The sequence below is a fragment of the Salvelinus fontinalis genome, chromosome 3, assembly GCF_029448725.1.
Source record: "Salvelinus fontinalis isolate EN_2023a chromosome 3, ASM2944872v1, whole genome shotgun sequence".
Taxonomy (NCBI): Eukaryota; Metazoa; Chordata; class Actinopteri; order Salmoniformes; family Salmonidae; genus Salvelinus; species Salvelinus fontinalis.
The window spans coordinates 26471369-26490042 of NC_074667.1; the positions used below are offsets into that span (position 1 = coordinate 26471369).

Here is an 18674-nt window from a genome sequence, read left to right on the forward strand (position 1 = left end):
GAAACTCACCTCCTTTGTAGATGTCTGTGGGGATCTGAACGGCTGTGAAGGAGTAGTTGACCTTATTTTTGAAGTTAGGGTCATACACAAACTCCACCTGTAGTGGAGGGCTCACTGTTTCCCCATCACCATCTTGCAGGGAGTACTGCTAACACACGTACACATGTAGATACATACACACACGCACACACACACACACGCACACGCGCACACACACACACACACACACACACACACACACACACACACACACACACACACACACACACACACACACACACACACACACACACACACACAATATTACTACCACTTCTTTCTTCAGCAGATTTCAAAAGCTTAATCAACAAATGAGAGAGGATGTGTAGAAATGAGCTTTTCACTTTTTACTCACATAGTCTAGCTCTGCCTTGGAATCGTAATACGTCATGTTCCATTCCTGGTAGAGAGCAAAATAAAACATATATAATATGGATGATGACAAGTTGGCCTAGAGTTGTAAAGCTAACGGTAATTTACCAAATATTTGGAATCGTAAGTAATTTTGGTAATTAACAGGTAATCTATGGCAATCTATGGTAACTTTGGTAATTTATAAAAAATGTATTCATATATAGTATTCATTTTTTGTATATGTGTCCATATTGACCTTGAGGTTGTAGTGGACAGACTATATAGTTCAAGTGAAAATAGCCTAATTAATGAAAAAAAGCATCCCGTCATCAATGGCATTATTTTCAACGAACCAAGCAACTCTTCCAACTATTGACTTTTTCACAACTGTCACCAGTTTGGCGCGGCCGTAAAGTTAAACTGTTACATTGGTGCCGTGACCCGGATCACTGGTTGCTGCGGAAAAAGGAGGAGGTCGAAAGGGGGGTGAGTGTAACGGATGTGAAATGGCTAGCTAGTTAGCGGTGGTGCGCGCTAATAGCCTTTCAATCGGTGACGTCACTTGCTCTGAGACCTTGAAGTAGTGGTTCCCCTTGCGCTGCAAGAGCCGCGCTTTTGTGGAGCGATGGGTAACGATGCTTCGTGGGTGACTGTTGTTGATGTGTGCAGAGGGTCCCTGGTTCGCGCCCGGGTCGGGGCGAGGGGACGGACGCAAAGTTAAACTGTTACACATACACAGAGAGCGAGCCAGTAATGGTGAGGCTCACAGAGGGAGTCACTGCTGCTGGGAGGGCTGGGGTGGTGTGGCAGGGGAGGGATGGGGGATGAGTCCACAGGCCCTGTCCTGCCTCAATGGGCTAATGGACCAAACCAAGTGGAAAAGTGGAATGTCAATGTATGTAGGACTCAGCAGTCACTTTACAGCAGTCACTTTACACTTTACAAAAAAAACAGATATCCAAAGAAAACAATGGCAGAAAAAAAAAAATATTCTGTGTGTGTAAGAGTGTGTATGGGAGAGAGAGTGTGTGTGTGTGTATGTGGGGGGGGGGGGGGCTTATGGGTAGGCCAAGGTGAAGAGGTGGGGCTTTAGGTGGAACTGAAAGGTGGTGATGGACTCAGAGTCAGAGGGAGTTCCAGGGCCTGGTTACAGTACCTTAGGTAATAATTTGCACAGAGAACCTCAAATATTTCCTTAGGTAAGGGAATACTTAAGGGGGTTTACGGTAGTTTGAAGGCATGTATGGCAGAAAGAGTATTTACAATGGAGATGGCTTAATTTACTGACTAAATTTGTTTTGTGAGACAGCAAAATATAACTTCTATAATGAAGACAGGACACTCAATTGCTTCAGAAGATAATAAACCACGTTTCTTGAAGTTACTTTTTTCCCAACTTGTTTCAATTACTTTCTAGCATGTCAAGCTAGCTTACAGAATAGCTAGCAAGCTAACAAGAAGCATTGCCTGATGTGAACCATGCAAATAGTCTGGGTAGCCATTTGATTAGATGTTCGGAAGGACGCCTGTATCTTTGTAGCGAATGCATTCAAAGTATAATTTATAACTTCATCATGCTCAAAGGGATATTAAATGTGGTTTTTTTACCCATCTACCGATACTGCCCTACCAAGTAAAAGAGCAGGGACTGCTCATAGATTGAAACTGAGAAAAAGGACTTAAACGTTTTTACATTTTCCAGTCAAATGAATTGTAGTCTGATCATTGGAGATGTAGTTATCTGTTTAACTATGAGGTTATTTTTTATTCATATTGACCCTGGCCTCTGACATGACCTTTGACCCTAGACAGTAGTTACTGCCTTCTTGCTTGGTACACCCAATGGAATACGTTTCCATTATGATAGTTTTTTTTAAACAAAAACATGTGTTCATAGATTTATTTGTATGTGGCTGTCAGTGTTATATAGTTTGACACTTGTATCAGCAAACAACAATAAATAATAACTAGGTCAACCGTAGTAACTGCAGCCCAAATCTCGGTGAAACCAAGGTAAAAGGCAGTAACTGAAGTGAGTGACGGAAGTTACTGCTTTTTTTCCTTGGTTTCACTGTAACCTTTTCTCCAAAACGACACAGTGGAGGCAGGATATTTCTCCACATGATAAAGCATGTATTTAACGTATCAAAAATGTCATTAACACATTTCTGACCAAACGTGCAGTTACTGCTCTTTTGCTTTGTAGGGCAGAATAGGTGCCCTTTGCGAGGAATTGGAAAACCTTCCTGGTCTTTGTGGTTGAATCTGTGTTTGAAAATCACTACTCGACTGAGGGACCTTACAAATAACTGTACAGTATGTGTGGGGTACAGAGTTATGTTAAATACTATTGCACACCGAGTGCAACTTATTATGTGACTTGTTAAGCAAATTTTTACTCCTGAACTTATTTAGCTTTGCCATAACAAAGGGGTTGAAAACTTATTGACAAAAAAAAATTGAAAAACATAATTCCACTTTGACATTATGGTGTATTGTGTGTAGGCCAGTGACAAAAGAAATCTACATTTAATACATTTTAAAGTGAGGCTGTAACGCAACAAAATGTGGAGAAAGTAAAGGGGTGTGAATACTTTCTGAAGGCACTGTATTGTCCCCCCACTAGAATCAGTTACATATTTGGGTTCACAATCTGTTTGGGCAAAATAATGTTCATAGTTAGAAAAATTAGGTCACCCTACCAAAAATTCTGCCGAATGCTGCCTTTTCGATGTTACAGCCAAATGAACCTAGTGTTAAATTGACAATGACCAAACAAGGTGAATAATGTAACCTGTGGATTGAATCGCCAGTGGCGTAGACAGAAATACATTTTGGGTGGAAGCAGCTAACTTCCTGCAATTTTACACATTTTGCCATTGGGCAAAGAGACTAATGTGTGGTTTTATATCTAATCTCATGCTATTCTACACATTTTGACATGAGGCTTAGAGAAAATTTAGCATTTTAAAAGATAATTAATGCTAAAATATAGGTGTGTTGTGACACAATTTAGTCGACTGGTCGATTGTTTGGTCGACCAAGATTTTTTTTAGTCGAGCAGCTGCAAATATACAGTGCGATCGGAAAGTATTCAGACCCCTTTTTCCACATTTTGTTAGGTTACAGCCTTATTCTAAAATGTATTACATTTTTTCCCTTCATCAATCGACACACAACCCCATAATGACAAAGCAAAAACAGGTTTTTAGAAATTTTTGCAAATGTATAACAAATTTAAAACTGAAATATCAAATGTACATAAGTATTCAGACCCTTTGTTGAAGCACCTTTGGCAGTGATTACAGCCTTGAGTCTTCTTGGGTATGATGCTACAAGCTTGGCACACCTGAATTTGGGGAGTTTCTCCGACACCTCTCAAACTCTGTCAGCTTTGATGGGGAGAGTTGCTGCACCGCCATTTTCAAATCTCTCCAGAGTTGTTCGATCGGGTTCAAGTCAGGGTTCTGGCTGGGCTACTCAAGGACAGTCAGAGACTTGTCCCGAAGTCATTCCTGCATTGTTTTGGCTGTGTCCTTAGGGTCGTTGTCCTGTTGGAAGGTGAACCTTCACCCCAGTCTGAGGTCCTGAGCACTCTGGAGCAGGTTTCCATCAAGGATCTCTCTGTACTTTGCTTCATTCATCTTTGCCTCAATCCTGACTAGTCTCCCAGTCCCTGCCGCTGAAAAACATCCAAAATGCATTATGCTGCCACCACCATGCTTCACCGTAGGGATGGTGCCAGGTTTCCTGCAGACGTGATGCTTGGTATTCAGGCCAAAGCATTTAAGCTTGCTTTCATCAGACCAGAGAATCTTGTTTCTCATGGTCTGAGTCTTTAGGTGCCTTTTAGCAAACTCCAAGCAGGCTGCCATGTGCCTTTTACTGAAGAGTGGCTTCCGTCTGGCCACTCTACCATAAAGGCCTGATTGGTGGAATGCTGCAGAGATGGTTGCCCTTCTGGGATGTTCTCTCATCTCCAAAGAGGAACTCTGGAGCTCTATCAGAGTGATCATCGGGTTCTTGGTCACCTCCCTGACCAAGGCCCTTCTTCCCCGATTGCTCAGTTTGGCCCGGCGGCCAGCTCTAGGAAGAGTCTTGGTGGTTCCAAACTTCTTCCATTTAAGAATGATGGAGGCCACTGTGTTCTTGGGGACCTGGAATGCTGCAGAAATGTTTTGGTACCCTTCCCCAGATCTGTGCCTCGACACAATCCTGTCTCGGAGCTCTACGGGCAATTCCTTCCACCTCATGGCTTGGTTTTTTCTCTGATATGCACTGTCAACTGTGAGACCTTATATAGACAGGTGTATGCCTTTCTAAATCATGTCCAATCAATTGAATTTACCACAGGTGGACTCCAAGTTGTAGAAACATCTCAAGTATTATCAATGGAAACAGGATGTATCTGTGCTAAATTTCGAGTCTCGTAGCAAAGGGTCTGAATACTTATGTAAGGTCAAGGAGAATCAGGATGTTGAGGGCACCAGTACCAGCAGCGGTGAGGAGGTCATTGATGACTTTGAGGAGTGCATGATGATGGTTGTGTGAACATTTACTGTTGATATAATCATTACATCAATAGGGGATGTGCTTCGTATCATGACCCCCTGCTGAATCTTTTATACGTTACAAACGCAGACAGTCTGCTGGTAGGGTGTATTACAGTAGTGTTACCTTGACGCTGTCGTGCCAGGGATGGTCTCGCTGGACACGTTCTGCTTCACTGGCCAGCCTCTGCAGGTTCAAGAGTTCAGGTTAGAGAACAGAGAAAACAAAGGTCCTACCCTTCATTTTGAATAGGCCTAGTTGAGTGGGAGGGATATTTAAACAATTATATTCACATTATTTATAACAGGGCCTGCCATGTCAAATAGTGTCCACTGCCAAATGGTTTCCACCCCTGGGTCACAACGGGATTCAATTAGCTGTTAGCGTCTGTTGCTAGGGCCGTTGCTAGAAACGGTAAAATCCTGACCGGCCTACGTAATGAACCAAAACGTCTGCTATACTGGTTGCTATGCCGGTTGCTAGCTCTTTAACCTCAGTGCTCGCGGAGGACGAAGGACATGGGCGGTTAAGGGTCTATTTCTCCTCATAAGCATAGCCTCATAGCCTAAATGGTCTGACTTCATAGAAATGTAATGGGTTTAGAAGACTAAAAGAGCTGGGCATTTGTCTTTCTGTGTAAATCACATAACCACCTGATGTTCTTACCTGTAAAAAAAAAAGTGAAAGTTATACTGAAAGTAAACCTATGGTCCCTTTATGACTAGAATGGCCCCATTTACAAGAAATGGGTATAGCAATAGGAGAGCTAGACAGCCCCCCTCACGTGAATTTCACTTTCTATTGTGCAGGTATAAATAGGTGCTGGTGCAATGCTTTTTTTCACAACTATATCAGAATCTCAGCCTCAGAAGAAACTAGTACCAAGAAGGTAAGTCTATTCACATTTTTAAAATTCATTTTTTATATTATCTTTTATAAACAATTTATTCTGCTGATAGGAAAAATTGGTAGAGGACCTGATCGATATACAGTACAATATTTGCATTGCAAAAGGAAAAATCGAATTGCTATACTACAATGTTTGTAGAAGCTGCCTATAATTTGTGCAAAAAGGAAATGTAACATCTTCTATTGTTCCTATACATCTTCTATATTATGGGGCAGTTTCCTGGACATATATTAAAACTATAAATTAATTATACAATAACAAATGTTCACTGTAACTTGAATTTTAACTTATTAAAAATGCATTTCACCTGTCTTTGCTTTCACAAACACCAAATGGTTTGGGGTGCATTTTTTGTTCCTAAATAAACTGAACAAAAATATAAACGCGACATGTAAAGTGTTGGTCCCATGTTTCATGAGCTGAAATAAAAGATCACAGAAATATTCCATAAACACAAAAAGGTTATTTCTCTCAAATGTTGTGCACAAATTTGTTTACATTCCTGTTAGTGACCATTTCTCCTTTGCCAAGATAATCCATCCACCTGACAGGTGCGGCATATAAAAAAGCTGATTAAACAGCATGATCATTACACAGGTGCACCTTGGGCTGGGGACAGCAAAATGCCACTCTAAAATATGAAGTTTGTCACACAACACAATGCCATAAGTTTTGAGGGAGCGTGCAATTGGCATGCTGACTGCAGGAATATCCACCAGAGCTGTTGCCAGAGAATTGAATGTTCATTTCTCTACCATAAGTCGCCTCCAACGTCCTTTTAGAGAAATAGGCAGTACATCCAACCGGCCTCACAACCGCAGACCAGGTGTAACCAGCCCAGGACCTCCACATCCGGCTTCTTCACCTGCGGGATCGTCTGAGACCAGCCACCCGGACAGCTGATGAAACTGAGGAGTATTTCTGTCTAACAAAGCACTTCTGTGTGGAAAAACCAATTCTGATTGGCTGGGCCTGGCTCCCCAGTGGGTGGGCCTGGCTCAAGTGGGTGCGACCCTGCCCAGTCATGTAAAATCCATAGATTAGGGCCTAATTTATTTCAAGTGACTGATTTCCTTAAGAACTTTAACTCAGTAAAATCTTTGAAATTGTTGCATTTATATTTTTGTTCAGTATAGATTCAAAATGTATTGGGAGCAGGTTATCAAGTCATTGCGTTCGCAATAGGAATATATTGCATATGAAATGTGTTCATTTTGTGTGAAATTTCCAGTAGGGAATCTTGGATTAAGAAGCATTTTCAATGGCGATTCACAATTGAACTTTTTTTTGCCCCGGACCGAGCTAAATCTGTCTGTCAAACTGCCACTAAATGTAGTATTTTTTTGTGAAATAAATAGAAGTCAAATTGCGTACTTACATCAAGTGCTTTGCGTTTCTTGGCAAGTAGCTTCTCGATGTCTGAAGCTACCTTCTCCACCATCTCATAAGGAGAATTCTTTACCAGGCTGAACTGCCTTCTTTTCTCATTGTAGATCTGCAAAAAGAGTAAAAAAACAGACATCAACTTGAGTGCAGTTAAATGACAGTTCCACATATGTTGTACATGTACTGATTGTATTACTGCATTTAACATCATTTGCAAAAGTTTCCGATCCTTGAGTTGACAGCAACAAGGAGGCACCCAGCACATACAGACCATATATCTGTTTGTATGTGGCGCTTAGCAGACTGTGATACACTACATGGCCAAAAGTATATGGACACCTACTTGTCAAACATTTAATTCCAAAATCATGGGCATTAATATGGCGACCCCTTTGCTGCTATAACAGTCTCCACTCTTCTGGGAAGGTTTTCCACTAAACGTTGGAGCATTACTGCGGGGACTTGCTTCCATTCAGCTACAAGAGCATTAGAGGTCAGGCACTGATGTTGGGCGATTGGGCCTGGCTCGCAGTTGGCGTTCGCATTCATCCCAAAGGTGTTGATGTGGTTGAGGTCAGGGCTCTGTGCAGGCAAGTCAAGTTCTTCTACACCGATCTCAATAACCCATTTCTATATGGACCTCGCTCTGTGCATGGGGGCATTATGCTGAAACAGGAAAGGGTCTTCCTCAAACTGTTGCCACAAAGCTGGAAGCACAGAATCGTCTAATATGTCATTTTATGGTGTAGCGTTAAGATTTCCCTTCACTGGAACTAAGAGGCTTAGCGCGAACAATGAAACAGCCCCAGACCATTATTCCTCCCACACCAAACTTTAGAGATGGCACTATGCATTGGGGCAGGTAGCGTTCTCCTGGCATCCGCCAAACCCAGATTCGTCCTCCGGACTGCCAGATGGTGAAGAGTGATTGATCACTCCAGAGAACATGTTTCCACTGCTCCAGCCAACGCTTGGCATTGCGCATGGTGATCTTAGGCTTGTGCGCGGCTGCTCGGCCATGGAAAACCATTTAATGAAGGTCCCGACGAACAGTTTTTGTGCTGATGTTGCTTCCAGAGGCAGTTTGGAACTCGGTAGTGAGTGTTGCAACCGAGGACAGATTTTTACACGCTTCAGCACTCGTGGTCCCGTTCTGTGAGCTTGTGTGGCCTACCACTTTGAGGCTGAGCCATTGTTGCTCCTAGACATTTCCACTTCCCAATAACAACACTTACAGTTGCCCAAGGCAGCTCTAGCAGGGCAGAAATGTTACGAACTGACTTGTTGGCAAGGAGGAATCCTATGACGGTGCCATGTTGAAAGTCACTGATCTCATCAGTATGGGCCATTCTACTGCCAATGTTTGTCTATGGAGATTGCATGGCTGTGTGCTCAATTTTAAACACGTGTCATCAACGGGTATGGCTGAAATAGCTGAATCCACTCATTTGAGGGTGTGTCCACATACATCTGGCCATGTTGTGTAGCTACTAAGGCCGTGACAATACCAATATCACAATATTCCTTAGTATCGTGGCAAGGAAACAAAAAATGAAGCGGATTAAACTTCTTTAGGAAAACAACCCTAATGTTGGAAACAAACATCATTATGTTGCCATCCAGTATCACATGTAATTATTTTTCAAGCTATTGCACACAATATCTTACATACAGCAGGTATTTAAAGGACCAAAGGTCTGCTTCGTATTTTCATTTTTGCCATGGAAAAAATATTGTAATACTGGTATCCACCCAGCCCTAGTAGCTGCAGTGCAGACATGACGTACTATTCAACCCAAATAATATTTTTATGTTCCAGGGTTGAGTTAAAGGTCCAATGCAGCTGTTTTTATCTCTATCAAATCAGTTTTGGCTAACAATTAAGTACCTTTCTGTGATAGTTTTTAACCATTTTAATTGAAAACAATCACAAAGCTTCTTAGCAAAGAGCAATTTCTCAAACAAAAATGTTGATAAGACTGTCTGGGAGTGGTCTGGTTGGGGAGGTGAAACTATCTGTTATTGGCAGAGGTTTGGAACGCTCTTTCTTATTGGTCTACTAACTAATTTACCACCTGGGGATGTCACCAGGGAGGCCAACACTCCATCCCACCAAAACAGGCTGAAGTCTTTTAAAACAGCTTTTACACTAAAAGGACATTATCATTTTCACAGTATTATTCCAACCTCGTAGTGTGGAAGTATATATAAAACACAGGAAAATCACATTTTTGACTGCACTGGGCCTGTAATTCCACAAATTCAATGAGAAATAATTTAATTATATCGGTAAATTTAATTCAATTAAAATTCCAGGTCAGTCTTTGAATTCAGAGAACTAAATTCCTCTCCATTCCAATGTTAGGTAAATTCCAATAATTAAATTCCCAATTCAATATTATGTCACAACAATTCCACAAATTCAATTCCCTCAGGCTTTCAGACTGATCATGTGACTGTTCAGACAGCCGTACTATAGAAATACAAATCCTGCAGTCAATGTTTGATTGTTACGTTCCTGACCTGTTTTCCTTTGTTTTGTATTCATTTTAGTTGGTCAGGGCGTGAGTTGGGTGGGTTTGTCTATGTTTGTATTTCTATGTGGGGTTTTGTGTTCGGCCTGGTATGATTCTCAATTAGAGACAGGTGTGTATTGTTTGTCTCTAATTGAGAGTCATACAAAGGCAGCCAGGGTTTCACTGGTGTTTTGTGGGTGTTTGTTTCCTGTGCCAGTGGTTGGACCACACAGGACTGTTTTGAGGTATGTCACGTTTGTTGTTTTGTAGTTTGTAGTGTTTTCCTGTTATTTTCATTAAATCATGAACACTTACCTCTCCGCATCTTGGTCTGATCCATGCTCCTCCTCGTCTGAGGAGGAGAACGACATTGACTGCCTTAACAGAAACACCCACCACAACAGGACCAAGCGGATTGAGGAAGGAAGGCAAGAACAACAGCAATGGGGAAAAGAGGAATGGACTTGGGAGGAGATTCTGGACGGAGAAGGACCCTGGGCAGAGCCAGAGGAGTGTCGCCGCCCCAAAGCGGAGCTGGAGGCAGCGAAAGCGGAGAGGAGGTTCTATGAGGCAAAAGCACGTAAGAGCGGCTGGAAGCCCGAGAGGCTCACCCAAAAATTTCTTGGGGGGGGGCTAAAGGGGAGTGTGGCGAAGCCGGGTTGGATACCTGAGCCAACTCCCCGGGCTTGCCGTGGAGTAAGAGGGCGTCGTACTGGTCAGACACCGTGTTATGCGGTAAAGCGCACGGTGTCCCCAGTACGCGTGCTTAGCCCAGTGCGGGCTATTCCACCTTGCCGCACTGGGAGGGCTAGGTTGGGCATCGAGCCGGATGCCATGAAGCCGGCCCAACGTATCTGGCCTCCAGTACGTCTCCTCGGGCCGGCGTACATGGCACCAGCCTTACAGGTGGTGTCCCCGGTTCGCCTGCATAGCCCAGTGCGGGCTATTCCACCTCGCCGCACTGGCAGGGCTACGGGGTCCATTCAACCTGGTAGGGTTGGGGAGGCTCGGTGCTCAAGAGCACGTGTCCTCCTTCACGGTCCGGTATATCCGGCGCCACCTTCCCACCCCAGCTCAGTACCACCAGTGCCTACACCACGCACCAGGCTTCCAGTGCATCTCCAGAGCCCTGTTCCTCCTCCACGTACTCTCCCTATGGTGCGTGTCTCCAGCCCAGTGCCTCCAGTTCCGGCACCACGCACCAAGCCTCCTGTGCGTCTCCAGAGCCCTGGACGCACTGTTCCTTCTCCCCGCACTCGCCCTGAGGTGCGTGCCCTCAGCCCGGTACCTCCAGTTCCGGTACCACGCACCAGGCCTAGAGTGCGCCACGAGAGTCCAGTGTGCCCTGTTCCTGTTCCCCGCACTCGCCCTGAGGTGCGTGCCCTCAGCCCGGTACCTCCAGTTCCGGTACCACGCACCAGGCCTATAGTGCGTCTCAGCCGGCCAGAGTCTGCCGTCTGCCCAGCGGTGCCTGAACGGCCCGTCTGCCCAGCTCCGTCTGAGCCATCTGTCTGCCCAGCGCCGTCTGAGCCATCTGTCTGCCCAGCGCCGTCTGAGCCATCTGTCTGCCCAGCGCCGTCTGAGCCATCTGTCTGCCCAGCGCCGTCTGAGCCATCTGTCTGCCCAGCGCCGTCTGAGCCATCTGTCTGCCCAGCGCCGTCTGAGCCATCTGTCTGCCCAGCGCCGTCTGAGCCATCTGTCTGCCCAGCGCCGTCTGAGCCATCTGTCTGCCCAGCGCCGTCTGAGCCATCTGTCTGCCCAGCGCCGTCTGAGCCATCTGTCTGCCCAGCGCCGTCTGAGCCATCTGTCTGCCCAGCGCCGTCTGAGCCATCCGTCTGCCACGAGCCATTAGAGCCGCCCGTCTGTCCCGAGCCGCTAGACCCGTCCGTCAGTCAGGAGCCGCCAGAGACGCCCGCCAGTCAGGAGCCGCCAGAGACGCCCGCCAGTCAGGAGCCGCCAGAGACGCCCGCCAGTCAGGAGCCGCCAGAGACGCCCGCCAGTCAGGAGCCGCCAGAGACGCCCGCCAGTCAGGAGCTGCCAGAGACGCCCGCCAGTCAGGAGCTGCCAGAGACGCCCGTCAGTCAGGAGCTGCCAGAGACGCCCGTCAGTCAGGAGCTGCCAGAGACGCCCGTCAGTCAGGAGCTGCCAGAGACGCCCGTCAGTCAGGAGCTGCCAGAGACGCCCGCCAGTCAGGAGCTGCCAGAGACGCCCGCCAGTCAGGAGCTGCCAGAGACGCCCGCCAGTCAGGAGCTGCCAGAGACGCCCGCCAGTCAGGAGCTGCCAGAGACGCCCGCCAGTCAGGAGCTGCCAGAGACGCCCGCCAGTCAGGAGCTGCCAGAGACGCCCGCCAGTCAGGAGCTGCCAGAGACGCCCGCCAGTCAGGAGCTGCCAGAGACGCCCGCCAGTCAGGAGCTGCCAGAGACGCCCGCCAGTCAGGAGCTGCCAGAGACGCCCGCCAGTCAGGAGCTGCCAGAGACGTCCGACAGTCCGGAGCTGCCGTACAGTCCGGAGCTGCCGTACAGTCCGGAGCTGCCCTACAGTCCGGAGCTGCCCTACAGTCCGGAGCTGCCCTACAGTCCGGAGCTGCCCTACAGTCCGGAGCTGCCACTCAGCCCGGACCTGCCGGAGTCCCTCAGCCCGGACCTGCCGGAGTCCCTCAGCCCGGACCTGCCGGAGTCCCTCAGCCAGGACCTGCCGGAGTCCCTCAGCCAGGACCTGCCGCCCCTTATCCCGGTGCTGGTCCTTGTCCCGGTGCTGCCCCTTGTCCCGGTGCTGCCCCTTGTCCCGGTGCTGCCCCTTGTCCCGGTGCTGCCCCTTGTCCCGGTGTTGCCCCTTGTCCCGGTGCTGCCCCTTGTCCCGGTGCTGCCCCTTGTCCCGGTGCTGCCCCTTGTCCCGGTGCTGCCCCTTGTCCCGGTGCTGCCCCTTGTCCCGGTGCTGCCCCTTGTCCCGGTGCTGCCCCTTATCCCGGTGCTGCCCCTTATCCCGGTGCTGCCCCTTCATTTAGGTGGGGTTAGTGGGAGGGTGGTCATTGGGAGGGGGATAAAGAAGCGGGGATTGATTATGGTGGGGTGGGGACCTCGTCCACCGCCAGAGCCGCCACCGTGGACAGACGCCCACCCAGACCCTCCCCTAGACTTTGTGCTGGTGCGCCCGGAGTTCGCACCTTAAGGGGGGGGTTCTGTTACGTTCCTGACCTGTTTTCCTTTGTTTTGTATTCATTTTAGTTGGTCAGGGCGTGAGTTGGGTGGGTTTGTCTATGTTTGTATTTCTATGTGGGGTTTTGTGTTCGGCCTGGTATGATTCTCAATTAGAGACAGGTGTGTATTGTTTGTCTCTAATTGAGAGTCATACAAAGGCAGCCAGGGTTTCACTGGTGTTTTGTGGGTGTTTGTTTCCTGTGCCAGTGGTTGGACCACACAGGACTGTTTTGAGGTATGTCACGTTTGTTGTTTTGTAGTTTGTAGTGTTTTCCTGTTATTTTCATTAAATCATGAACACTTACCTCTCCGCATCTTGGTCTGATCCATGCTCCTCCTCGTCTGAGGAGGAGAACGACATTGACTGCCTTAACATTGATACATTGCATTACTGGGAAATGTAAAAATACTGAATTCCAATTTAATAAAATTCCACAGATTAAATGTTTTACAATTCCAATGAAATTCCAATTTTAAAAAGTCCATGCAGTCTAATTCCAATTCAATAACTTGAAAGATTGTTGAAATTCAATATAAATTCTCCACTTCATGAATGAACTCAATAATTATATTGGAATTTCTAATTAAATTGGAATTGACCCCAACCCTGTTACATTCCCTCTCAGAAAAGCAAACATGGGCGGAACAGCATCAACACGAGCACGAACGCCAGCACGGACACCATCACCACCACCATCACCATCACCATCACCACCACCATTACCATCACCACCAACACCACCCCCCCCAAAGAAGGGTAAGAGAGAGATGACATATCTGTAAAATACAGTCAACGACTGGTAGTGAATATCAGGTGTGAGTGCAAATTCTGTACAAGCAAAGTGCATCGGTCCCAATTCTTTTTACTTGTTCTGGGAACCTGCATACACCGTTTTAGTGCATGCATTGACCACCGCCCCAAGGCTTTACATATATAGTACATACCCTGTATCATTGACTGTAGCCTACTCTCATTAATTATGTGTCATTGTACTCAATCTTCAAATTCTTTTGAAAATAAGAGATGGGGGGTGTTGGAATGTGGATAGCAATAATGAACTAATTTAATCAAAATGTGTTCCATGTGTTCACACAGAATTAGACCAACAATGGAGGAAAACATGTTGGAGGTAAGTACTGTACTGACTGACCAATATGGAGGATGAAAGAGAAAGTAAAACAAACATTTAGGTTATAATTACAACACCTATCAATGCAAAAACAATCGGTACCATTGATTTGCATTGAATCTGTGCCACAAATGCTAAAAGGTTAGCATTTGGAAACAGTGGCCAGGTAAACATAAGAAGTAACAGGTACTCTTCATTGTCTCTCACAGTAAAGCAGAGAGAGACCACATGGTGGATGCACTGAGGAACTTTAAACTGAGTGATCCTGACGTGGGTCAGCTCAGATGCCTGCTATATGGACCAGTCGGTGCAGGAAAGTCCAGCTTCATCAACTCAGTCAACAATGTCTTCCAAAATCGGATAACAAGTAGTGCCCTGGTAGCTTCTACCTTCGGCACAAGCTTCACCATGACAGTAAGCTGCAGTGCCTAATACATTTAACACAGACACAATGCAGGCATGGGATATGGCTACCTAATATATCCTGGTACACTAAGACACAGTATTTCATGAGCTACAAACAGGAGACTGGAGACTCAGGTGCACAAATGTAATATAATTTACATATTTTTATGTGAAAAGGTGCATAAAGAAAAGGGACAAGACAAATGAAAGCACACAAATCTATCTATAAAGAAAATATAAATTAGTTGAATACATCACATAATCCAGACTAGATAAATGCAAAGCATGTAACTACACAGTAGAATACAAAGTAGAAAAGTACACAGTAGAAATTTTATATTTAAGCAATAAGGCCCGAGGAGGAGTGGAATTTGGCCAATACACCACGGCTAAGGGCTGTTCTTACGCACGACGCATCGCGGAGTGCCTGGACGCAGCCCTTAGACGTGGTATATTGGCCATATATCACAAACCCATGAGGTGCCTTATTGCTATTATAAACTGGTTACCAGCATAATTAGAACAGTAAAAATATTTTTTTTGTCATACCCATGGTATACGGTCTGATATACCACAGCTGTCAGCCAATCAGCATTCAGGGGTCGAACCACCCAGATTATAATATGTATTCTACTGCTTAGTTATATCCTTTGAGTTAAAAATCGAAATGTTGGTCTTGCATTTTCACTTTATGCACATTTCAGCGCATTGTGCCCTAAATCAATTTTATATAAAGGGTCTGAGGAAAGAGTCTGAATACTTACAGTACCAGTCAAAAGTTTGGATAAGCTTACTCATTCAAGGGTTTCTTTATTTTTACTATTTTGTATATTGTAGAATAATAGTGAAGACATCAAAACTATGAAATAACACATATGGAATCATGTAGTAACCAAAAAGTGTAAAACAAATCAAAATATATTTTATTTTTGAGATTCTTCAAAGTCGCCACCATTTGCCTTGACAGCTTTGCACACTCTTGGCATTCTCTCAACCAGCTTCATGAGGTAGTCACCTGGAATGCATTTCAATTAACAGGTGTGCTTTGTTAAAAGTTAATTTGAAATTCCCTTAATGCGTTTGACCCAATCAATTGGGTTGTGACAAGGTAGGGGTGGTATACAGAAAAAAAGTCCTATTTGGTGAAAGACAAAGTCCATATTATGGCAAAAACAGCTCAAATAAGCAAACAAAAACGACAGTCCATCATTACTTTAAGACAGGTCAGTCAATCCGGAACATTTCAAGAACTTTGAAAGTTTCTTCAAGTGCAGTCGCAAAAACCAAGCGCTATGATGAAACTGGCTCTCATGAGGACCGCCACAGGAAAGGAAGACCCAGAATTACCTCTACTGCAGAGGATAAGGTAATTAGAGTTAACTGCACCTCAGATTGCCGCCCAAATAAATGCTTCACAAAATCCAAGTAACAGTACCATCTCAACATCAACTGTTCAGAGGAGACTGCGTGAATCAGGCCTTCATGGTCGAATTGTTGTAAAGAAACCACTACTAAAGGACACCAATAAGAAGAGACTTGCTTGGACCAAGAAACACGAGCAATGGACATTAGACCGGTGGAAATCTGTCTTTTGGTAAATTTGAGTTTTTTTGTTCCAACCGCCGTGTCTTTCTGAGATGCAGAGTTGGTGAACGGATGATCTCCGCATGTGTGGTTCCCACCGTGAAGCATGGAGGAGGAGGTGTGATGGTGCTTTGCTGATTCATTTAGAATTCAAGGCACACTTAACCAGCATGGCTACCACAGCATTCTGCAGCACTACGCCATCCCATCTGGTTTGTGCTTAGTGAGACTATCATTTGTTTTTCAACAGGACAAGGACCCAAAACACACCTCCAGGCTGTGTAAATGCTATTTGACCAAGGAGAGTGATGGAGTGCTGCATCAGATGACCTGACATCCACAATCAACCAGCCTCAACCCAATTGGGATGGTTTGGGATGAGTTGGACCACAGAGTGAAGGAAAAGCAGCCAACAAGTGCTCAGCATATGTGGGAACTCCTTCAAGACTGTTGGAAAAGCATTCCAGGTGAAGCTGGTTGAGAGAATGCCAAGAGTGTGCAAAGCTGTCATCAAGGCAAAGGGTGGCTACTTTGAAGAATCTCAAATATAAAATATATTTTGATTTGTTTAACCCTTTTTTGGTTACTACGTGATTCCAGGTGTTATTTCATAGTTTTGATGTCTTCACTATTATTCTACAATGTAGAAAAATAGTACAAATAAAGAAAAACCCTTGAATGAGTACTAAACATTTGACTGGTAATATATATATACACTTACACTAGGAACAGCTTTCTACTATTGAGTTGCACCCCCTTTTGCCCTCAAAACAGCCTTCATTCGTCCGGGTATTTTCTACAAAGTGTCGAAAGCGTTGCACAGGGACGCTGGCCCATGTTGACTCCAACGCTTCCCACAGTTGTGTTAAGATGGCTGGATGTCCTTTGGGTGATGGACCATTCTTGATACACACGGGAAATTGTTGAGCGTGAAAATCCCAGCAGCGTTGCAGTTTTTGACAAAAACCTGTACACCTGGAACCTACCAGAACCTGTTTAAAGGCACTTAAAATATTTTGTCTTGCCCATTCACCATTTGAATGGCACACATACACAATCCATGTCTCAATTGTCTCAAGGCTTAAAAATATTCTTTAACCTGTCTCCTCCCCTTCATCTACACTGATTGAAGTGGATTTGACAAGTGACATCAACAAGAGATCATAGCTTTCACCTGATCAGTCTGTCATGGAAAGATCAAATCAAATTGTATTTGTCACATGCACCGAATACAACAGGTGTTGTTTCACCTTACAGTGAAATGCTTACTTACAAGCCCTCAACCAACAATGCAGTTAAGAAAAAATAAGTGTTAAGGAAAAAATAGACAAGTAAAAAATTACAAATAAAAGTAACAAATAATTAAAGAGCAGCAGTAAAATAACAATAGCGAGGCTATTTACAGGGGGTACCAATACAGAGTCAATGTGCGGGGGCACCAGTTAGTCGAGGTATTATGTACATGTACTGTAGGTAGAGTTCAGGTGAAAGATCAGGTGTTCCTAATGTTTTGTACACTCAGTGTATATATTTGTTGATTCTGAGCCTCAGTTTGGTATGTTTCATGTGTGTGAGGGTATTTATCCTTTCCATAGAAAAAAAAGATGCATGTAATTAAATAAATGTATTTTCAGTATGACACACACTACATTCAGGGCCGTTCAGGAGAAAAACGTCTTCCCTTTGCATTCAATGACGTCATGGGTCTGGAAACACAAAAAAATGGGTTGCACCCTGATGACATCATCAATGCTCTGAAGGGCCATCTGCCAGAAGGCTATGAGGTAATGCAGACGTCAAACACACACACACGTACATAGTGTTGAAGTCGGAAGTTTACATACACCTTAGCCAAATACATTTAAACTCAGTTTTTCACAATTCCTGACATTTAATTCTAGTAAAAAATCTCTGTCTTAGGTCAGTTAGGATCACCACTTTATTTTCAGAATGTGAAATGGCAGAATAATAGTAGAGAATTATTTATTTCAGCTTTTATTTCTTTCATCACATTCCCAGTGGGTCAGAAGTTTACATACACGCAAATAGTATTTGATAGCATTGCCTTTAAATTGTTTAACTTGGGTCAAATGTTCCGGGTAGCCTTCCACAAGCTTCGCACAATAAGTTGGGTGAATTTTGGCCCATTCCTCCTGACAGAGCTGGTGTAACTGAGTCGGGTTTGTAGGCCTCCTTGCTCACACACGCTTTTTCAGTTCTACCCAAAATGTTCTATAGGATTGAGGTCAGGGCTTTGTGATGGCCACTCCGATACCTTGACTTTGTTGTCCTTAAGCCATTTTGCCACAACTTTGGAAGTATGCTTGGGGTCATTGTCCATCTGGAAGACCCATTTGCGACCACGCTTTAACTTCCTGACTGATGTCTTGAGATGTTGCTTCAATATATGCACATAATTTCCCCCCCTCCTGATGCCATCTATTTTGTGAAGTGCACCAGTCTCTCCTGCAGCAAAGCACCCCCACAACATGATGCTGCCACCCCCGTGCTTCACGGTTGGGATGGTGTTCTTCGGCTTGCAAGCAACCCCCTATTTCCTCCAAACATAATGATGGTCATTATGGCCAAACAGTTATATATA

At 44.9% G+C, this 18674-nt stretch overlaps 1 protein-coding gene across 2 annotated transcripts in view; it reads right to left on the reverse strand.

Moving 5' to 3' along the window:
- Positions 1-18674, reverse strand: part of LOC129842114 (voltage-dependent calcium channel subunit alpha-2/delta-2-like) — a 93819-nt gene that overhangs the window by 41209 nt on the left and 33936 nt on the right. Inside the window, exons 3-6 of one of the 2 annotated variants that reach the window (XM_055910520.1) lie at positions 7233-7349; positions 5071-5130; positions 395-439; positions 10-145 (exon numbers count right to left, since the gene is read on the reverse strand). In XM_055910520.1, coding sequence (XP_055766495.1) covers positions 10-145; positions 395-439; positions 5071-5130; positions 7233-7349 — 358 coding nt within the window. Of the gene's footprint in view, positions 1-9; positions 149-394; positions 440-5070; positions 5131-7232; positions 7350-18674 lie in introns of both variants that reach the window. The other variant, XM_055910511.1, reaches the window with a different exon arrangement.